Source organism: Aristolochia californica, unplaced genomic scaffold (assembly GCF_029961685.1).
Source record: "Aristolochia californica isolate CCGP_79_NKW_82.1479 unplaced genomic scaffold, dmAriCali1.0.hap1 SCAF_3, whole genome shotgun sequence".
Taxonomy (NCBI): Eukaryota; Viridiplantae; Streptophyta; class Magnoliopsida; order Piperales; family Aristolochiaceae; genus Aristolochia; species Aristolochia californica.
The window spans coordinates 47531183-47554310 of record NW_027181992.1 but is presented as its reverse complement, the minus strand read 5'-3'; the positions used below and the strand labels follow the sequence as shown (position 1 = coordinate 47554310).

The 23128-nt window shown below is 37.5% G+C and overlaps 3 protein-coding genes across 5 annotated transcripts; 1 reads left to right on the top strand and 2 right to left on the bottom strand.

Moving 5' to 3' along the window:
• Positions 1-1431: 1431 nt before the first annotated feature.
• On the top strand, positions 1432-4615 carry LOC137959238 (uncharacterized). Of its 2 annotated transcripts, none has more exons than XM_068806616.1 (6): positions 1432-1867; positions 2522-2717; positions 3784-3852; positions 3931-4006; positions 4095-4159; positions 4338-4615. In XM_068806616.1, exons 1-6 carry the CDS (start codon positions 1842-1844, stop codon positions 4434-4436), a joined length of 531 nt encoding a protein of 176 aa, XP_068662717.1. In that variant the 5' UTR covers positions 1432-1841; the 3' UTR covers positions 4437-4615. The 2 variants fall into 2 exon arrangements, with proteins under 2 accessions (XP_068662717.1, XP_068662716.1); XM_068806615.1 differs by having other exon boundaries at positions 2510-2717.
• A 1708-nt stretch (positions 4616-6323) lies between these two features.
• LOC137959192 (protein GFS12) lies at positions 6324-16734 on the bottom strand. Of its 2 annotated transcripts, XR_011114046.1 has the most exons (18): positions 16498-16734; positions 15541-15572; positions 15162-15233; positions 12931-15084; positions 12466-12793; positions 12106-12321; positions 11925-11997; positions 11589-11794; positions 11428-11490; positions 11129-11337; positions 10770-10881; positions 9417-9938; positions 8929-9230; positions 8597-8840; positions 7596-7669; positions 7269-7404; positions 6865-7186; positions 6324-6655 (listed from the first exon to the last, which is right to left on the bottom strand). XR_011114046.1 is itself a non-coding variant. In XM_068806551.1 (17 exons), the coding sequence occupies exons 1-17, from the start codon at positions 16621-16623 to the stop codon at positions 7034-7036; spliced, it is 5022 nt and encodes a 1673-aa protein (XP_068662652.1). In that variant the 5' UTR covers positions 16624-16734; the 3' UTR covers positions 6744-7033. The 2 variants fall into 2 exon arrangements, 1 of the variants encoding a protein (XP_068662652.1); XM_068806551.1 differs by lacking the exon at positions 6324-6655 and having other exon boundaries at positions 6744-7186.
• Positions 16735-17433: 699 nt separating this feature from the next.
• On the bottom strand, positions 17434-21623 carry LOC137959724 (ATP-citrate synthase alpha chain protein 3). The gene is made up of 12 exons (XM_068807059.1): positions 21368-21623; positions 20346-20522; positions 20105-20266; positions 19940-20020; positions 19751-19802; positions 19266-19380; positions 19058-19139; positions 18731-18826; positions 18437-18538; positions 18237-18353; positions 18039-18155; positions 17434-17886 (listed from the first exon to the last, which is right to left on the bottom strand). The coding sequence occupies exons 1-12, from the start codon at positions 21464-21466 to the stop codon at positions 17815-17817; spliced, it is 1272 nt and encodes a 423-aa protein (XP_068663160.1). The 5' UTR covers positions 21467-21623; the 3' UTR covers positions 17434-17814.
• Positions 21624-23128: the final 1505 nt, after the last annotated feature.

Sequence of the window (23128 nt, the reverse complement as noted above, 5' to 3'; positions counted from 1 at the left end):
TCTACATCAATTTTGATTTTTTTTTAATGTGTGGGATAAGATAAATATTAAACATTAAACCTTATACCCTAAACCCTAGCCAGGTTAATCGATTTTTTTTTGCTTACACAATAGGAAATTTTAAATTCTAATGTTGGATGGCAACAATAAGGGTAAATTCTTGTTTGAACTTATAATATGATATAGTATAACCATATAAAATATAATAATTTACCTTTTAAAATAAGAATTATATTATAAAATTATATGTTTTATAAACTGTATGCATTTTAGTACAATACAAATTTTATTATAATATATATAAACAAAAATATAAAATAAATAATAAATAATTATGAGGATTTTTTATAGTGTATATAATATATTTGAAAATATGATTTATAACATAAATATTATAAATCTTAAAGCGGTTAATTTTTATAATTATATTTTATTAATAAATCAATAATTTCAAATAGGTATAGTTGTCTTCTTAGACACCACCAAGAAGAAACCCCCCTCCCATGGAAAGGGGTAATTGAATGAGAAAAAAAGGGGTGGAGTGATCAAGGCTAAGGAGAGTCGAGATCACATGCTAGGGTTTGTGTCAAATGCCTAACCAATACAACCCATGCCTAGCTTTGATATCATTTAAACGCCTAACCAATAGGACTTCCTAGGAGTGAACCCATCTTAGTACTATTCTTACCCAAACACGTTTAACTTGAGAGTTCTGAGTCAGACGCCTAGTCAAGACAACCCAAAAAATCAATCTATTAAATACATAAAACCAAGTATTTAAGGAAAATTGAAATGAAATAGGGTGGGCCAGGAAAGGAGGAAATTTGAAAGGCAGAAACCTTTTATTTCGGATTCAAATATCCAAATAAGGATTTGAAGGGTTTCATATCCAAAACTTACTATCTTACTATTAAGATTGTGGTAAAATTAAATTAGTATTGTTTTGAAAAAATAAAGATAAAAGAAAGGACAAACATAAAATATATATTAAACAAAAATTACATAAAAACAGAAAATAAGAAGTGGACATTAATAAAAAAAGGAAAAAAGATTAAAAAAAATTAAGAAGTATATAAAATAAATGTAAATTATATTTAATAAGAAAATATTTAAGAATACATTATTATTAATTTAGATAGTTAAATAATTAAAAGACAAAAGAGAAGATAAGAAGAGAAAAAATAGAAATTAGAAATAAAATAAAATAAATATAACTTAAAGAACTACAAATAACTACTAAAAATTAAAATTCATTAAAATTAAAATAAAATAAAAAATATAATTTAAATGACTATGGCTGTAAGAGAACTAAAATGATAAATTTTTTGACAGATTAGTTTTACCTTAATGTCATTCTTATATTTTTACGAAAATATCGTTTCCTCTATACCCACCCTCTCCTCTCTCCGGTTTCGCTAACCCATCCCTTTCTAAATTCTGAACCCTCATCTTCATTTTTGTTTTTCTGTGAAACCTCGTGCTTCGCCGTGCGAAACAGTCTCCTTTGCAAAACCTTCCTCCCATCGTCGAGATCTGCGAGACCCTCCGTTTCCAGCTCTCTATTTCCCCCTATTTCTTCTAGTTGTTATAACTCATAGGATACAGCAGGAGTAGATAAAATGAATAGGGGTGTTTTAGTAAAAAAACTAAACGAATAGAGGAGAGGAAGAAGTTTCGAGAGAAAAAAAAAAAAAAAAAAACAGAGGGGAGAGACGTCGGAGGGGAAGAAAAGAGGGAAGAAGAAGAGGAGAGAGGGAAAGGAAGAGGAGGCGACAAGAAGGAAGAAAGGAAGAGGAGACGGCAAGGAGGAAGAAAAGCGGAGGAAGAGGAAGCGACGAGGAATGAGGAAGGGAGGAAAAGAGGAAGGGTAAGTTCGAATCCGAAATCACCTTCCGGATTTCTCTTTTTTTTTCCGTTGATTTACTCGATTTACCTTTCTATTCGTTTTCTATGATTGATGAAATTAGTGACCTGAGTTGGATTAAAGTAGTTAATTCCTGGAATAGATGGATATGGAGAAAGAGGGTTGTTGATTCCTTTTTGTTGTTTTCTATTGCTTCGTTGGGATTAACTTCTGAATTGGTGAAGCTAAGGGCATTAAATTGTGGAACTTGGTTTTATATGAATGGACTCTAGTTAATGCCACTTTTCACTACAGTGAACTGGGTAGTTGAACTTTTACTGGAATTCTTGCACTGAATAGCTAAATGGGACTGAAATTTTACCCATTTTGCTCTCTTTTATGCAGCCACACACTTGATAGTAGAACTTCATAAGAATTAAAATTTCACTCATCTGAAGAAACGCAAGAAGACCTTTTTCCTTTTGCATGCCTTTGTGAAGCAAGGCTGGGACATCATATTAATGCCAAAATTTTGGGTTGCTTCCTGGGTGTCTCATTCCTAAAGATACAAAGAAATAAGTGTCTAAGTAGTTTCTTCAAATTATACCTTCTCTATTGCTATGTGGAAGCATTTGTTTGCATTGGTCTTTCTAATATAGTATTCAGAAAACCCATCAGAGATCAACCCCAAGGAATGGTGTCTGGGGAAGCTGATAGCTGCATGCAGGGCAATCATCTCCAGCCTTTTGAAACAACTCTACCAAGCACTATGACAAGTAATCCTGTAGTTGATGGTGACATGGAGATCACCTGTTTCTCAGAGGATATACATGATGGTGTCCTTAATTATCAGATCATACGCCTCCCGAAACAGGTGACTTTTATCCTTATTTTTTTTAATAAATAATGCTATGTGCTTTTTCTCTGGTTTTGTAACATATACTGTTTAGATAGAGCAAGAATGGAGCTAGCCTGTGATAGAGCGGAATGGACTGTTAATATATGCAATAGTTGTAAGGTTCTGATGATGATTGTCTTGGATACTTTCTCCGATCCGATTCACTGCATTTGGTGCTTGCAAAGTACTGCTAAGCTTATTCTGGGAAAAGTTTGAAAGTAAAAGTTCCCACACAGGAAACTTCTTGATGGTCAGGAAATAAAATATTAGCCAAGTTGCTTCAGACCTTTTATTAAGTTTTCTATGAGGTTGTTCAGAAGAAAAAACGAAAAGGAAAAATATGAGCTTTTTTCAATAGGAAATATTGTGAGGATTTCCTTAATTTTGACTGTAACCTGCTTGGACTAATCTTAAGCTGTCCTGTGGAAGTGGCCTGTTGAATGCAAATTCCCCACTTTAGTTGGTTCTTTGCTATCCTTGTAGATATTACAGACTCTTCTGGGAACCTAGGGTCTTTATCTCTTTGTGCTGAGAATGCAATAGTGACCAGTGGCAGAAACATCATCGAAAGTCTCAATGGAGTCAACGGCACAGGAATTCTTGACAGGAGTATGATAGATATATGACAGGGAAGATTGAGGGTTGCTATGAGATCTAGTTTATAAAACTGTAAGAAGCATAATTTTGTTTTAGCATATGGAGTAGCTTCTGTAATTGCATGCCATGTTTCATATAAAGCATCAATCTTTCTGTGCATTGTAGTCCAGTAAAATTAATTGCAACGAGTTTTAGATTAATTCCATTGTTGATTAAGGCATTGGCTTAATATCCACGGGGTAGGGTTCTAGTGTAGGGCCTTAGGCTCAAGTCTTACCGGGGTATTAGGAGTAATGTGCATGTGTAATTAAAATAAAAAAATGGAATAATTCTATTGATGATATCATCTATAACTACCATTGGTTGCTTGATGGGTCAACTAGTTTATGTTTCAAATGCTTTTCAAAACAAGTGACACATGTTCTTTGTACTAACTTGTATGCAGATTTATGTGTGGATTGGTTGCAATTCGGCAAAGCTTGGCCACTTGTATGCAGCTACAACAACTCGACCTGTAAGCTTCAAAATTTTGGCTATAAAAACTGTTGGATTTTCTCTTTCTCTTGTTAACAATAAATATCATGATTGTCAGAACAATGCCCCAACTGTTACCTCCTTACGAGGAGGTTCTGCTGATAATACTGGTTCAACCATGGCTGGTCGCTTAGGTAAGTAATGCCACAAAACTGATCTAAAGATGCATGGATGTAAGCCAATTCCTTGATTCCGCTGCTGTTGCACTTACCATCTTTGCAGTTAAGAAGACAGGTCTCAGTATAATACTGGCATGCAATCTTCCCAAAAATGCTCCCTCGCTTGAGGTGATCTCTTCGACACATCTGTTTCTGTTTATTATTCGTAGTACATATGGAGCTTTGATTATTTCCTACTTACAGGTTACTTTTCGGAGTAACTCCATACTTCTTATGGACTTTTTCATCTCATCTTGCTTTTGTATGATCATCTAAAATTTAGTGCTACAATGTTGGTCTCTCTTAGGTACGAGCAGAAAAAATTCTGATGGGAAAGCTAAGGACTCTAGGATACATCGGAACCGTTTGTGATGGGCCGTCACATCCTTCTTCTCAAGTAAATTGAAGGTCCAGTTTATATACGAATTGGAATATGAAGTAGAGAAACATTTCCTCCGGTGACTTGAAATCACAAGCACAAAATCCTATGCGTCCTACAGGACCGAGTAAAGTCTTCCTTATAACAATATTGGGTTCGATAGGCATCTTTTCAATGAATTCTCTCAACAGAAGATTCCTCTTTCATGATAGTGAAAATGTGAAAGGCTTTTTTCTCAAGCCCATGAGATGCAAGGCCTGAAATAACTGAATTCCAGGCTGATAACTCCTGATTATGGAGTTTGTTGAAAACCCCGAGTGCATCCTACACACATCCACATTTACGGTACATATCCACAAGAGCTGAACTTAAAACTCCATCCACGTCCATTCCTTCTGTTTCAACATAAGCATGAACCCACTTCCCATGAGTTACTACATTTGGTTCAACTCTTGTACTTCTCAATAACAGAAACATTTCCATAGCTTCCTTAAACAAGCAATTCTGGGCGTAGCCTGAGATCGCCAATTGAAAAGCTTCTGAGCTTCTAATACTAGCGCACATTTCATAAACCCAGATAAACATAGCATTGCATTAAAAGGCATTCCTTTCTGGCATTTCATCAAACACATCTCGAGCAATCTCCACCTGCCCATGTTTAACATTTGCATCCACCATCACATTCTTTTCAACCATTACATGAAAAACCAGTTTCGCAAATTCCAGCTCTCCACTTTTCACGTTCCACTGATTATATCATTCTTTGAAACAATGTGTAGCTGGGCATGGCGATGAAAAATTCTTGACGCGTCCTCACATTTGCCCAGTTCTGCGTACAAAAGAATCCAAACCCTATTAACGAAAATAGGTTTGCCCAAAATCAGAGTGGATCTGTCCACTCTTATTAGAGTCTCTGTTTTTCGTACCTAACAGATCGGTCTTTTGGATTATATTAGTTATGAGTTTAACTCAAAACTCTGAAGTTAAGCAAGTTTGGTCTTTTGGATTGTATTGGTTAAGTATCTAACTCAAAATTTTAAAGTCAAGCGAATTTGGGTGAAAATAGTAATAGGATGAGGAACCTCCTCAGGCTTGGAGCCGTTTGAGCGGTTTTTAATGATAAAATCGCACATCCAATCACTCGATGAAGAGAGACTGATAGGAGCATGAAGCTTGGGAGTAACGCAGGGCTGTTGCAGAACTCGAAGACTTCAGAATCCCTTCGATGCGGAAGATTTCCACGGCAATGAGCCGGAGCCGGAGTTGCCGTTGCTGACGCGGCCAAGAAGTTTAACATGGTTTCGTAACTAGCGGGTGACCACCATGACAACTACACTTCAGTGACTCGATCTACCAAAAGTAAAGAGAGATGTTGGGACTGGGCTAGGCTAGAACCAAAAGCCCAAGAGTGTTGTGGATACTGGATAGGCCCGTTTAGTAGCAGGAAGGAAGAAACAAGGGGCATGGTAAAAAATCAACTGAATGTGTAATTGGTGGCGGAATTCTTCCTTTCGAGGGAAAAAGTGGTGAGAAGCCTGCGTTGCCTAAGCGTGGGTGGCGCTGTCCCACCGTCACTCCCCCACCTCCAACCTACTTGTATCCCCTCCCTCCCCCAAGCTACTACAAGTGTAAACTCGTCCAATCATTAAGAAAAAATGAATAAAACATTTTTTTTACAAAGGAGACAAAGCAGACAAATCCCTAGTATTTGTTAAGCTCGGTTCTGAAGGTCTTTTAGACTTTACATAAGTGGCTCAGACATGGAATTACATGTGGCAACTTAACCTAATCATAAACTGAGTTCGGATTTGTTGGCCTAGTTGGTCTAACAAAACCAGGCAACAGACAAATCACAAGGTCAACTCAAACCCGCTCTTGGGCAAAGGAATTCATTACTCCTATAATGAACTGGGTCCATGATTTTACTAAACCAAACGATGTAGCAGATCCTATTTCTCCTCGACTTGGTTTCGACAGAATGGCCTCAAATCGATAACCACCTAACAAGTTAAGGGACTAGAGAGTGTACAAGTATTTTACGTACTAATGAGAGCAAGTTCAGATCATCTCTCAAAATAAATAAGTAACATAAAACAAAATAATAATAAAATCCAAATCAATCATCTCAGCAGGTCGGTGAAAACCGGAAAACGTACTTGACATGGCCGCTCTCCGTTTCTTTGACAAAAATATGGCTTTAGATTACATGAGACGAAAAGCCAAGCCTCTATCTGGGTCTTGTATCACTGAATGAAATACATGTATCAGCACTTCAGCTGCTCAAAACAACATACTGGCACTCTCTCAAAAAAAAATTCCATGGCCACAAGATCCTAAGATTACTCAAGATGCATTTAGTTATCATTTGGAGAATTAACAACATTATGTTCATGCATAAAGAATAACAATAAGTGTTTAACGAACAATGAGAAGCATTGCCCAGTGAAAATCTTACACGTGGTCTTCTTTGGAAATATTTACGTGGGCAGTATCAGGTTTCAACCATGGAATTGGCGAAGTGGCAGTCAAAATAGCTTTCCCAGATTGCAAACTATAACCACCGCCTTTTATATCACCACATCCTCAGATAAAGGCAAAGATGAAGGCCACCATGAAACGAGAGATTAGCAGCAAATCTTCAAATAACCATCTTCGGTTCCAACCAAAAATAATCGTGAAAAGGGCAAAATACTTATGCTTGATAAAATAGACAGATTTCTAGCCCCACGATCAGCTGAATAAAGTTTTTGAGGTGAAAGCATCTGTTGTCCATCATGCTGCACAAAGGCCAAATATTTAAAAAATCTTCCTAAAGACAGATGTGCTTCCAGGATCAAAGAAAAAGGTTGTTTTTCTTACCTCATCAACGGATCTAGAAAGAGAGCATAGGCCAATCTTGTTCCTCGAAACTGAAATTATGTCCTGACCCCAGAAAGAGAAACCACTTATGCTGTCTGAATGACCCCTAAAAACAATTGGTTGAGATGGATAATCCCTGTTGACACCCACACTTCCATTAGAACCAGAAAACCTTTAATAACTTCTGGACAATACGACAGCCAGAACTGGTGATGAAAACCAGAATCCATAAAGTTCCTCAAGATGATAAAACATTAGTAACGTAAATTTGACAGGTTATTATTTTCTAGAAAAAAATTGACAGGACATTTAGATTTATGTCAGTACCTCCTCAGGTCCCAAACTCGCAAAGTTTTATCAAGAGAGCTGGAGATGAGTAAATGATCCTGTGGTGAAGCCAACTGGAACAGAAAGAATCAATAGAGAGAGAGAACATCGAAAACTTAAAAGATACATAATATTCAGTCTAACGAACCAGTCTCAGGTAACAGATTGGGGATACCAGAAATTAAGACATCTTGGCTGAGATGCTATGTTTTGGCCAAAACAAAAATGGATGTCTCATCTGATCCAAAATATCTTTAAACATTGTAAGATCTTTGGGGAAAAAAATTGATTTTTGTTATAAAGTTGTCCTACTTTAATCTAATATTCTAGTGGCATTCTAATAACATGTAAAACACAAATACTTGACAAGTTAAGAAACACATAGTTTTTTTATTGAATCAATTTCATTCTTCAATCCAAAAACACTTTACTGTCTGATTTAGATAGTAACAAAATAAGCTACCAGCTATGATTACTTAATGGATCACTTTTGGTCATCAATATTAATTGTTTTGGCCCTTAGCTTAGAAGTGTTAAATTATTCTGATATCCAAACCTTGGATCATCTAATTGCAGATAAGTTCATGGATGTTAATAGTTCAGATTACTTGAGAGCATCCTTTCAATGGAATTATTGATGCTTTTTGTAATCTTACGTTATAAGAGGGTTTATGAATATCATTTAAAAAAAAAGAGGGTTTATGAATACATATGCTTATAGTCAGAAGCACACAAGTACCTTAGTTTTAGTTCACTTGGGTAAGAAAAATTCCTGACAGCATCATTTAATTTCTCAAGTTGTTTAAAATGCACAAAATTCCAAATACTAAGTGTTTAATATGAGTTTCACCTTAAGTACAAACTCCAGTTCTATGTTGAGAGCAAGTTGCCTTACATCTGAGTAAAATCCCCTGAATTATCTCAGAGGTCATATCCGAGATAACCCAGCTAAGATGTGAGATGCTGGGATAATCCGAAAGTCATACGATTGTTAATCATACCTTAGTAATAAAACCATCATGGGCTCGCCAAAAAGCAATAACATTCCCACTCCTTGCATCAAGCAGCCTACAATGACCTGAGCTTAGCCCAACCGCAATCCAAGCAGAAGAAGCTATGCCTCTGTCCATCTTCAGCTTCCCAGAGCCACAAGAACAAATGGTGGAGACAAGAGAAGAAAAATTATAATCAAGTGGGTCACTCTTCCATAGATGCAACTGGCGCTCTTCAGCAACATCTACGAATCTGCAAAAGATGATAATATTCAAATCTTAAGTAAATTCTATAGGGAAGTATAAAGCAGAGGAAGTGACAGGATAAAAGTGCAGTTTACCTAAGCGACCCATTTCCAATGCCAGCTACAAGCTTATCTTGAAATTCTATGTGATGCATGCACGTATACAAGCCACCACTGAAAGGGGCAGACAATATACCCCCTGACAAAGCACCAGGATTCAGCATACTGGACTGGTCAGCATGCACCTTTGATGCAGTCAGCAGAGAATGCGATGAGTTTGTTGATGGTTCAGAATAGGCAGAAATCAGCTTTCCAGTGCCACCATTCCACACATGTATGGTCCCATCACAAGAAGCAACCCTTCCGCTAGAAGATAAAATGCATATGTCATTCACTACCTGAAATCACAAAGAGCATTTCAAAAAATTGATAGGATGAAATAACATACAGTCAGCATCTTTTGTGCTAGTACAAAAGGAATTACTTTAGTAACACAAGAAACCCAAGCCCGAAAAAGAAATTCCACCAAGAAAGGCAAGAAAGTGTATTAATGAATTGGGCATTGAAAAATTTAAGATACAAACCTCCTCATGACCATAATAACCAAATAAGCAGTCCATTTTGGATAATTCCCACTTCTGAACAGTGCCCCTAAAACTAGGACCAGCTCCTCCAGTGAAAACTGTACATTCATCATTTCCAACAGCTAAGGTTCTCAAGGAACCAGGATGAGCACGAACCGAGTGCAAAACCGCTGCTTTAATCTTCCAAGGAAGTTCATCTTTCACGTTGCCAGCTCGAGAAAGAAAGTCGGGCCCATCCCAACTAGTTGCAGGGCCATGGAACCAGAACCAGGGCTCATGTCTCTCTGGAGTTTTCGCTGTTGCATATTTGACAGCTGGGTTCTGCTCGAGATCAACAAACTGCTTCTGACTCACTAAGCTCTTGCCTCCTCTGATACCTTGTGTCTGTGGTACTGACCACCCAACCCCATTAAGCAAGAGCTTAGCTGGATTGTATTCAGAGGTTGGAAGCTTGGTGATAAGGGATCTATTATTATTGATAGCATCAGCCCCTACCCTGGATGTTTCACCTGTACAGTCCCACTGAACCACGATAGACTTAGAAAGAAAGACCTCACAGAAAAAAAGAAATAAATAATAAATAAATAAATAAGAACAACATAAGTAAAGTGAATGGATCATTAATAAAAAAATCCGGTGTAACATAATTTCAGTAACTTTGACTTGCTTACAGCCACAATTGGCACATACAGGAGAAATAGGGCTACAACTAGGACTTGTTTCTCAACTAACGAAAACCTCAAATGAATACTGTTTGCCATCCATCTTAATTTCTATTTATTGAATGTGAAGCACAGGCATTGTCTTTATTAATGTTATGGAACAGTCTCATATAGATTAATGAGTACAAAAATCTTGAGTTTATTAGTTGGGAAAGAGGTTTCCTAAGTTGGCTAGTCATTTTGGAATGGGCCTTGGACCCAACTTCACATGGTATCAAAAGCAGGTATTCATATGTGGGCCTCTACCCAAATTATGTACTTGTCGAGCCACAAAAAGAGGGCCTACATATGAGGGGGAGTGTTAAGGAATAGTCCCACATAGATTAGTGAGTAAAAAAATCTTGAGTTTATTAGTTGGAAAAGAGGCTCCCTAAGTTGGCTAGTTATTTTGGGATGGGCCTTAGACCCAACTTCACAATTAACTTTGTAGTCATCTATATTCCAGTGCCATAACAGCTAGACTGGTCCATCACATGAGATTCTTGAATATAGGCTATAAACTTTGGGACTTCCAAACAGGTAGTTTGCATTATCACATGTCTAACATTCATTAACTGCAAAATAAAAATCATACAACCTAGAGACGATATTAACACTCTTTAGTTCATCCATATCGATTAATATAAAATACCTTCCAGTTGTAAAACCGTTGAAGATACTGTTCAAGAAGCAACCATGTGGCGCAACCCTGACGAAGTTTCTCAATGCCAAGAAGTGACGCAAATGATGGATATAATATAAGCCTGCAAAAATCCAATGAGACCCAAAGATTTTAAATCACAGACCATATAATCTTTTTTTCTCATTCATTCTACAGTAAAACAGGGACTTCAATAAGGGTTGATCTTCCCTTTTCCTCTGATCAAATGCTAAATACTTTATTTGTTTAATAAAAGTTTGCAAGTTTTTTTTTAAAAAGGCACTTAAAGAGATCAATAAAGAGGGAAAAACAATTAATTGTGACATGTTTTAATTAAAAATGGCACCTACACTAGATCCATACGACTTTGAAATTGAGTCCCTTCAGCTGTTTTTGACTTTGGGGCCCTTCCAATTCTACCCGAGGAGCCAGTCTCTGTGCTCTTCTCTGGAGAGAAGGCAAGTTCATCAAATAGCTCTTTGAGTTGTGGAAGGACATGCAAGGCAGTAAACTCAGGTCCAATCCTCTGACAGACTGAAAGGAGGGCTGTTGCAGCAATCTAGCAGAACAAGCAATTTATTTTTTAACTTAAAACAACATACAGGTTTCCTAACCAGGCAGACTTTGCTGAAATGACAAGGCAAATTACCTGAAGCACCGGAAGGTCCAGATTTGTCTGCAAAAGAACTTTAACATGGAGGCAGATTTGATCCTGTAAAAGTCATGCAATTTGCCAGTACAAACAGGAGTTAATTTTCGTTTCCTTCTAAATCCATGCTCAGATTGAAAAACAAAGCTTAAAAACCATACCTGAATCAGCTCTTTAACAATCACCTCAATTGACAGGATTAAAACCAGACCATCTAAAGTAACAAGAGCATCAGTCAAAGCTAAAGCATTCCAACTCTGCAATGGCTCTGGCTTATCCAAACATAAGACATCAATGCAAGACAGAATGACATTCCTTAGCAAAGGTAGAAGTTGCTGCACAATGAAAGTTACTCCAAAAAGACCCCCTGGAAAGATCATAAGAGCAGTCTTTTTAGCAGCTACCAAAACAGACAAAAAAATAAATAGAAGAAAGATTAAAAAAAAACTGTTATTTGCAACAAATAAAAATAGCACAAACCAGTGACCAGAAGATACCAATTCTAACCAGGCAATCAATTCCATCTGTACATAATCCTTTCCCAAAACACTGGATAAGGGGCAAGATCGTCTGAGAGAAGATAAAAACAATGGTTAAAACAATAAATGACATCAAACCAATTTGCAACGAAAACAATAACATACACAAAAATTCTGAACACCATGGTCCGAATTTAACCTGATGAACTGTCACAGGTACCCCAAGCTCCTCACAGGAACCTATTAGTAGCACAGAAGCAGCAGTTGCCGAATTCTTATGAGGAGAAATATACAAATTTGCAATGACCAATGGATGTATCTTTTCCAGATATACTTGTTTACCCAATTGCCTCCAGATCTCACGTACAAATGAGTTTTGAAGGAGCAAAACCTTCAGATGAGAATAATCGGTTGCCTGTAATAAATTTATTTGCAACGTTAAGAAAGCTGTAGATCCTATTGCCCTCAATGTTTAAACATCAAAAGATCAAACCACAAGAGAGAAATCAAAAGGGAGGTTTACAGTATTCTAACTTATTCCATTGATTTCATGACTAGCCTGTAAAATCTTCTGTATGACGGGTAAGATCAGGGTCTGAACTGCTCGAGATTTCAAGCACTTCAAGAACTCCATCAGTAGGTATAAAGCTGACTCAGCCTCAATCTCAGTCAAAGACATAGTGATGAGAGGCAGACAGTAGGGAGCACACATTTCTGCAGCAAACTGTCCCATTGATCTCAGGGCCCCCGCCCTTGCTAGCTTTGAGGCATAATGGAGACGAGAACCACTGCTCACAAGAAGTTGAATTGGAGCAAGAAACAAATATGCAGATCTGATTGTTGGCAAAAAATACGGTGATTCTAGGAGTGATTTTGCTGATGGCCGCCTGATAAGGAAATGAAAAGTTTGATAAATGCAATGAGAAACATGAATAAAGCTGAATAGAAAATGAGATCAAATAACTTAGTTCCAAATGAAACAAAAGACAGCGACAAATAGAAAAAAATGCAAGAATGTGCTCACCTCCTCCAGTCCTTCTGAATGCAAGCTTCAACAAGTAGCTGAGCTTGAGGAGGAAGTTCATGGACCAACACAGGTAAGATGCCACTCTCCTTATACGCAGCTAATGAAATTGGATTGAAAAGTGGCCTTTTTAAATACAATTCTGCAAGAATGCAGCCAATAGAAAATATATCTGCAGCCACATATTCTGAACAGAGCTGGATAGATGATCTCTGTCTCCAAAGCAGTAGCTCTTGAAAGCCCATAAAAGCACTGTCATCATTCTCCAAATATTCAAGCAGGGTGCCTAAATCTGCATTTGATGACTCCAAGGATTCCCCTGAGTCACCTATATGCTCCTTTGCTTGCTCTTTCAATACTGAAATGCTTTCAACAGAATCTTGTGGATGGAATGCATAAAGGGGATCCAAATCCCGACCATATTCAGAGAAAGAAATAGCTCCTTCCAATTCTTCCAATTCAGAAATTTTCAAAAAAGCAATTTCCTCCCGACCAACCTGGGTGGAACCTGAAGCATCATTTGTAAAAGCACCGGGTTTTATATTGCTACCACTTGTATGTTTTTTTGAACAATTATTAAAATCTTGTGTACAGCCTCGCCTCACTGGATGTGGTCGGGTAAAGAGTTGGTGACGACCCATTGACTTAGGCATCATGTGGTCAGAGGTAGGAAGCATCACATTTTTAGCTGCGATTGCTGACTTACCTGACATTTTATACCCAAAAGTTATATCGATCCAATTATGAATTTCACGTGATACACGAGGGCTTTCTAGAGCAGCCCGGTGCATGGAAATAAACTCCTCAGGACTGGTAGCCCAAGCAGGGATAGCCAGATCAGTCATCCCAGAATGAAGAGAAACAAAAACCTGAGGATCACTGTAAAATTCAGGAATGCATTCATCAGGGGTCCACTGGTAAAGCCTTTGCATGTTTGATGGGTACTCATTGGGCTCATAAACTGAACGCACAGCAGAACGCAACACGCTTAGAGGTAATCTTCTTGCTTTATAACTGCAAACTGCCAATTCAGACAAGCACTCATCAGAAACATGGTGGGGAATCTCTGAAGTTGAATAAGTAAAATCCAACTGTTCATCTCCTTTGGCCAGTCTCCATTTGCTCTTTTGGAGGTCCCGCCAACCAGCATCAGAATTTTCATCAGGTTTTGCACTAAAATCTATAACCCAAGGCATAACAGTATGAAAAGTATGGTCACCCCACCTTCTACCAGCTAATCTGTTTAGGACAAGGAGGTACTCATAATTACTCAATTCACCTTTCCACCAACGCTTAAAATCAGATCGCCAATCCATAGTTGTTGATAGCTTCAAATCAACATAAAGGCTATGACTAGAACAAGTATCCCTGCAGCAACTTACACTTGGAGGAGCAGTAGGCAGCTGGTCTTCACTCATTGTTGTCATCTTTCTATTTGCTTGAGGCTTGTTAAACAATATTAACAAAGCCCAACAAGAATCTGTTAGCATTACACTGGCAGGGCATACATTACCATGAGAAACCCTTAAACCATGGATGTAAGCTAAGGCAGAAAGTATTTGGTAGATTAAAAATTTAATACACCAATCTGAGTTCAAGACCTTGGGGCTATATAACAGAATGTTTTCCAGAGTATAAGGGTTCTTCGGATACAACAAATAAGTATATCCCTTAGTCTTTAGCATACCTATAACAGGTACAAGGTTAGGATGCCTCACACAGCCAGGTATATAATTCTCCGAAAATTTTGGCATTCCCACTAAGCTGAGAAAATTGGTCCCATCTCTACATGTGGGTTTTCCTTCAACAAGGAGATTAATAGATGACATTAAGTGATCTTCCAATGTACCTAATATGAAGTTATGCACAAGGTCCTTGATAACAGTGAAGGAGCCAGTGCCAACAAAAGCAATAGGAGCTAATGCTGTTATGGTTCTTGAGCACAAGAATCTGCTGCTGTAGTTAAGGCAAAAACTTCCAGAGGATACCTCTCCCAATTTTTTTCCACTGCCAACCATGAAATAGTGACACCCATTTTTTGAAGCAGGTGAGACACTCCCATCATGAAGACATTGCCCCGTGTCAGATGAAGAAGCTTTCTCCTTGTCATGTATTTTGCCACCCTCAGAATCCTTTTCATCCAAGTACCCATCTCTGCAAGTAACAAGCAGCATATAAAACTCATTTTATTCTTAATACAAGCAGTTCATGACAGACAGCCACCAACTTACATATATCTTGATAGGCACTCATCTTGGGATTTTGCAACAGCAGCCAATATAAACTGGGGCGAAACTTCCTCACTGAAATTCATCATAAATTTGGAAAGGAGAAACAGAAAAAAAAGTTACATAAGAAAACAGTTTCAAATAACAAGTGATTACATGGTACACTTTCTTATTTCAACTTCTCTTTCACAAAGACACAGTAACCGGTACCAAAAAGAAATGAAAACATAATCAGAAGGATCTGCTCCTTATATTTTTGTTATTCGCATCAATAATAATAACAAAGAGCATTAACAGAGAACCAAAAAATGAAACCATAATCAAAAGGATCTGCTTCAATATTTTTTTATCCACCTTAATAATAATAACAAAGGGCCATTACCAGACTGCTTTGTCTGTTCCAGCCAAGTCAACCTGCAATGCAGAAGAGCAAAAAGATGATGTAATCAATTAACAAATTCACTATAAAAAATTTAATTGACAAAAGTAAACTGCATCACAAACAGAAGGATAGCAATTGAAAGCAAAACAAGCATGAAGATAATCTTCTGTTTTATATATAATTAGACAGGTTTGGATAAAAGAACAAGATGAAGAAAGGGAGGGGGAACTTTAGAAGTCCAGCACAGATGTATAGAACTAGATTATGAAGATCTGAAAAATAAAGGTTACTACAGTTGCATGGAAGCAAAAATCCAGATACAATGTGGAAATCAGTTTCACAGACCCTCCGTAAGTAATGACGACGCAGCTGAAAAGTAACTAATTTTTTTCAGAAGTCAGCTAAAAGCTAGTAGCTCGAATGCTCTTTCGATCCTTTCCCGACTGTTTTAAGTAGGTGAATATTTAGAACCACTAAAAAGACAATTACGTGCTCTAAAAATTTCGCCATTCTTAATTGCTTCCACGATGTCTACTGATGAGACAACTTATTTATACTCTCCGATTACATTGATGTTCTCAACTCTCAGGATTTCGGCACTTTCTGCTGTTTGAGGTAGAGAAGATTCGCAAAAGTAAATTGCCTACTTCTCAACAATAAAATTTCCACTCTCTCCATCGTCTCGCATGCAGCCACACGCCTTCCACCTTATTTTGCGGCAGTAAATACCTTAAAAACTACAGTCACTGCCTTGCGAAACAGGTACTTGTTCACAAATGAAGAAAGGAACTCTAAATTTCAATTCACCAAAACACGATGGACAATCAGACCTCTTTTCCATCCATCAATACTCAGACAAACCTTGCTCCAACCACTCCACAGTAAAATCCAACCAAAAGACTTCAAAAACGTAAAACAGAATGGAAACAGGAGGCCAAAGCCATTTGACCTTTATACCTGAATCACTGCCCGAGAACCGAAAGGAATAGCCGAATCGGAGATTCCGTAGCAGAAAACAAGCTTCTCCGAGAAATCCTCCTGAACGAGTTTTTGCAGACAACCGAAGCAGATCCTCTCCTCCATTCCGGAAGAATTTCAGGTTTCAATCTCGCTTCATTCCCGCGGGACTGTCTCCGTAGTCAAAAGAAGGCAACGGAGGAGTCTTCGATCACTGAAAAAGCAGATCGAGAAGAACCTCTCAACAGGATCTCGGCGACTCTTCGCAAACAAAAAGCATAAAAACTGCCGCGAAATTCAGGCTCTGGGAATCCAAGGGACAGCTGTTATAACTGGACTTCGCTCCTCTCGAACTGCTTGGGTCTTAATATGTCCACACGAGTTGCTGAAAAAGGCCCATGCAAATTGGTGGCCCAACCGCTACCCAAACATTGTCCCATCTCTATATATATTATTGGATTTTCATTTTTATTATTGAAATAGATATTTTAGAAAGAAATATAATCTGATATAATATAATTTTATTCATTAAATAAAATAAGAAAATGAACAAATGAAAAAAATACTCGCTATCAAAAAATGAAAAAAGGCTTTAAAGATATTTTCAACATTTTATAAAATAAGGTTAAAAATGTAAATTACAAAAACATTTATATCATTTTAAATAATCATAAAAGAAGAAAATGAAATAACCTATTAAATTATTTTTCACTATAAAAAAAAGAAAAATAATATAAATAAAAATTCATTTCCAAAACTATAAGAAAAAAAATGTTGTAAATTATAATTATTTATAATTATATTTTTTTACCAATTCCAGTTCCAAAATGCATTATCTCTAGAAACAAAAAATTGGTGTTCTGTGTATCAGTCCGATATGTATCAGATTTTTTCTTATCCGATACAAGGGTAACAAATAAGTCGATACACTTGATATGTATCAAATTTAAGATCTGCCATTGCAACAAGGATCTGAATTTTTAAACATTTACAGAATTGATAGCATTACATGAAGGGTAGGTGGAACTGGTTTACTAATGGCTCCAGTGCTTTGTTAATAGGGTTTATGGATTTGAAGTAAAATATAGGAAGTTTATAGAAGCCTGCATGGAATCAAGAGGATCAATTGGACCTCCTTAATGTTCTATGACAAGAAAGAATAATAGTAATAAGGGAATATGAAGGGCACACACAAATGACAATACATGCTGCAGTCTCTACAAGATCTCTTGCCTACATTCTTCTGTCAATGTCTCCCATGAAACTTTTGATTTGGGGATTGAGGGACAGAACAAAAAGGAATGCAACAGAATAGATTTAGTCAGCAGAAATGATGCAATCAATAGCTTGCTTGCAAATGCCAGTCATTGTGGCCTCCGGTCCATAAACCTGTAAATTGAGGAAAAGGCAGTTGGTAATCTGACAGATAAAAAATGGGAGCAAAGAAAAATCAAATCCATTTTGATGAATTTCACCAGTAAGGTTCAGAAATCAGCAAAAATAAATCTAATAGTAGGGTGGTAGGAGTTATTCATTCTCACCTCCAAGGGAACCCTGAGTTCATCTCCGAGAGCCCTCATTTTAGCCAAACCGGTTTGATAGTTTGGACCACCTCGACGAACGTAAATGTGCATTCTTGCAGCCTTCAGCTTGGACTCCTGTAAAATCAGGTAACCTTTGATATAATGGATTCTTGAGAGAAGAGTAAATGCTTCTAAATAAGTTTAAGTGAAGCTCACCTTCTCCCTTAGAGCCCGAATAATACCATTAAAAGTGGCAGCCACATCAGTGAAGTTAGCTATTCCTCCTCCAATAAGGAGGCCTCTCTTACGGCCATCAGGATTAGCAGTAGCACACTGCAACAGAATAATTATGAGAAAAACAGAACTCCAAGAAAAATACTGATAGTGTTCAACCGACGAATTAGATGAGCTCTTACGTCAATAACAACTCTGGCATACTGCAAAACTTCCTCCTCATTTGGAGCTCCACTGTATTCAGCATAATTCCCAAGCTCTGAGGCATATCCCAAGTCCCCAACCTAAAATAAAAAAACCACTTGTATCAGTAATCAGTTAATGAAACGTCCATTAAATTGGATATCAGTCCCCTTTAAGAGTTTACATTTTTTTGTTTGTTTGTTTTGAAAAGGTCAACAGAGAGTTGACGTTTATTCCCAACATTATAATGTATGATCAACTCAGGACGTGTACAATAGTAAAGTTACACTTACAGTGTCAGCATAAATGACACTAGCACCGCCTCCAGCAACCATAGTCCAGATGCGCCCTTTAGGATTTAGAACAGTGAATTTCAATGAGGCACTAGTCTGCAGTGAAGATGAAAGAATCAGCATACCTCAAATACCTATAGCGGTTTCATGTTTAAAAGATATTAAAACAGGCATCTGAGACCATCTCCTTGAATGGCATATTACATTAACTTAAACAGTATTCTTGCAGCTAACTAAATGGTCAGCAAACGATGCAAATAATCTGTGTAAGAACAATTTCCTTTTGCTCTTCCTATCCATAACTAGTCAGCAAATGAGGTAGCTTACCTTTTCATCCAAGGTATGAATGAAGTTTTCTGAAGGGCTCAGGACTCTTCCAAAAGGCAATGGAAACTCGATATTCCCCCAACTGAACATTGCAAAGAGAACATTAACCCCAGTTTTTTTAATATTTTTAAAAGAAAATCCAAAATATGCGATCATGAAAAGAATCATCTTTCACAAGACATTGTAACTAATGGATGTAGGTGCTTACTTCTTGAAGTTTTTAAATGCAGCAGTGTCATCCAACTCTGCTCGCATGTCCAATGGGTATGGTTCCCCTTTCACCAATGTAAAAGGATTCATCTCTAGGAAAGAGAAATCAAGGTCTATGGTGGAGAAACTAAGTTAGTTCAAATAATCAAGTTCAAGAACAAGAGAGGAGAGTACTCAAGAAGTGCATGCTAGGCTGTGTTTCCCATACGTTACAGCAATGTAACATCAAACAATGAAAAGAAATAGCTCTTACAAATTTTTAGGTTTATTTAATCATACAAATTTTTAGGTTTATAAGTACACAAGACTAAGCTAGACATGGTCATGCTTGAATTTTTAGTGAGATATAACATGTTTTAGTAACAAGAAAACATTATTCTTTTACTTCAAACATAGACGTACCTTGAAATAAAGAAAAAAACTCCTTATAACATGTTTTAGTAACATGAAAACATTATTCTTTTTCTTCAAACATAGACGTACCTTGAAATACAGAAAAAACTCCTTTGATGAAGTCGCCAATTTTTTCTCTCACCTAAACAGATAGAATTTATAATAAGCACATAAGGAAGCACCAAATAGTCCACATTATTGTAAAGAAAAAAGTAGAAGAATGCTTATTTTGGCAGAATAAAAAAGAAAAAAAATGACAATCTAACAAAGAGGATTTACCTCTAAGGGGAGTGTAGCAATCAGAGGAGCACATGCCTCAGAAGTCATAGACTTCTCAGTTGGCAGAAAGATAGTTTTAACCTGCATGATAAAGGATAAAATAAATGCCCACGCAATTGAACAGGGAAAAAATTATTTAAACGTGCAGACTAACAACTATCATACCTTGTCCCAGTTCTCTTCTATCTCAATGCCACCACATTCGGAAAAGCTTATGGTGGAACCCAGCCTCTCGGAGACAATTGAAAGGTAATATTCTTGGTCATGAGGGACAAATGGCTCAATGATGAAAGTGGTAATAGGTGCCTTGCAACCACCCATCTCAACCTGAAAAGATCAACGTCCATCAGCCACGTGAAAGAATTTGTTGAAGAATTAGTAACGATAATAGAGGGTGACAAGTTACCTCTACACCAAGCCTTTCTTTCACAAACTGAGCAACCTGTGCTAGATCCAGATTCAGAGCAACCAAGCCACTCTTCCCACGCTTACCAAACAACATGTCCGGCTTGATCACCAATCTGTTGGAAGAAAGCCATGGTTCTTGGTTTGCTAATTCAGTGAAGTCTGTTGATTCCGTCACCTAAGTTGATAGAAACAATTCAACAAAATTCATCAGCTTCTCGAAATGAGCAACACAGCTATCAATTCTTCTGAATAACAATACAACCACATGACTACAAGAAGCACAAAAGAAGGAATCAAAGCAAATGTGAATCACAAACTTGGATATTGGATCTAAAAAGTGGGCCATTTTTCCAGAGAAAAAATGGAATCATTTACAATTTTCCTGAAACAATTAAGCTTCAACTGCATTCTAAAACAACGACGATTAGATTGGCTAACTCAAAACAAAGTTACTCATATCAATTCTTCTGAATAGCAATACACCCACAAGACTACAAGGAGCACAAAATAAGGAATCGAAGCAAATGCGAATCACAAACTTGGATAATGGATCTAAAAAGTCGGCCATTTTTTCAGAGAAAAAATGGAATCGATTACAATTTTCCTGAAGCAATTAAGCTCCAACCGCATTCCAAAACAACGACGATTAGATTGGCTAACTTAAACAAAGTTCCTGAACGGTGAAACAGAAGCCCACTGTTGAAATTAACAATTGCAATCTATCTCTTGAGTAACTAATCTCCGGAGGCAAGAAACTTAAACAAAATAAAAGAGCAAGTGATAAATGCAGCAAACCACACATCGATCAAAATTTCTATCAGAAAACCCAATTGTCTAGCAAAGAACTGAAGCACGGACTGATGCAAAAAAGCAAAACCAAGTAAACAAATGCCAAAACAACAAATTTTACAGACTAAAACACCTCCACGAGCAACCCATCTTTGTCCCAACCAAACAACAAAAAGTCCAATGATCCACGACAAACATTCCTTCACTCAAACCAATAAACCAGAAAAACACCTGCGCAGAACAAATCTCCAGATTGATCCCAGCGACCCTCTTCAAATGCTCCTTCAAGAGCCGCTTTGAGTCATACTCTCTGATCTTCTTCCTCGCCATTTTCCTCACACCAGATCTCGATCAAGCTCTGTCGGGAGGAGAGCTCCAGAGACGAGAACACGGACAGAAATCCCAGATGACGAGACGGCTTTTATTGCAGAGGATCGGGCCAACCAACACCGTTGGGGAGTGGTTCGAGTGAGAAAGACTGGGGAGCCGAGTTCGGTAAGATTAGCTGCCAGTCCGCTTGTTTTGATTAAAAAAGCATGTATTGAAATTCCGAGCGGGAGGAGAGAGAAAATGGGAGCGGAAATGTACAGGTCACCAAAGCCTCTCAAACGAAACAGCCGGACTTGACAGCAGGGGAAGCATGGGGCCGCTACCGAATGGAATTACTTTTATGGTAATTTTTGTAAGTTAATTACGAATGTCTCCTAATGGTATTATATGTTAATGGTATTATTAGTTTAAATTACTCTTCGGATGTATATTATGTAAATCATATTTATATTAAATAATTATAGCTTTTTTTTGTTACATAAGGGTTTATAAATTTCACGTGACAAAACTAAATTATTAAAATTTAGTGGGTGGTCTAGACGTGACAGTAATACACTTATGCCATATTTAACCTTTGTCACGTCACATACACGATTATCATTGATAATCAGACTTATTGTGTAAGGTTTAGTACAAGTAGGCCAATATCTAATTACTATTTGGTGGGACCCTTTAATTGATCAAATATTTCCTTTGGCAATTTTATTAGTTCAGTTTGATGAGCTTGGAGTGGTAAAACAAAACTATATATTTTGACCTTGTACCAATCTTTGGGTTCCAGGGGCACACTATTTGTTGTTTGGTGGGCAGTACCAAAATGGTTCAAGCGAGTTGCCGCACGTGCTTAACGCAGGATGATCGCGGCGCGCTGGGCACTCGGTGCAACCACCGGTTCACCACCCTCCTAGTTAGCTGTAAGTCTTTACATGAGAAACTGAGAACCGGTTAGGTAAGGGTAAGGGTAAGAGTAGAAACCTGGGTTGGGTTTGTCTCGAGTGAGTCAAGGACAAGGGCTGACCTATCCCTACATTGAACTAGTTGAACCATGATGACTCAAATTTGAGATCGGGACAGGTTTGTGAATGGGGTTGGAGGTTGTACTTACATTTTCATACCTTTTATTCTAATCTTTAGATGCCTTAATTAGTTCTCCAATTAGAATTAGGAGTAGATACAGGTCGGGTTTTTAAAAATCTATCCCCACCTTGTAAATCTGACCTAAAATTTGTCCTTATGAAAATTAGTCACAAGGTTGAAATTCTAATTGTATCCCTACCTCTCACGGGTTTTCGACAGATTTTAGGTTAAATTTATTAAATAAAGATAATATATTAAATTATAAAATTACACATTACATATGACATTTTATATCAATACGGGTTAGATGCTCCTTGCCTCTTACCTGCATGTTTTTTTTTTATCTCGCACCATTAAAATCGGGTCAAGTTGGGTCAAATTACCGGTTTAGCTCGATCCATACCCACCAACCCTTAATCCGAAACAGAGAACCATGCATTTAACCTACCCATCGGGTTCTACCTGAACCAAATGGTCTATATTTCCGGGTTTACGGTGTATATTTCCGGATCTCGGCACGTCTTCTTCAAAATTCCCGGCGGCTTCAAACTAGAAAGCTGAAACATCGGAGACGGCGGATTTTTT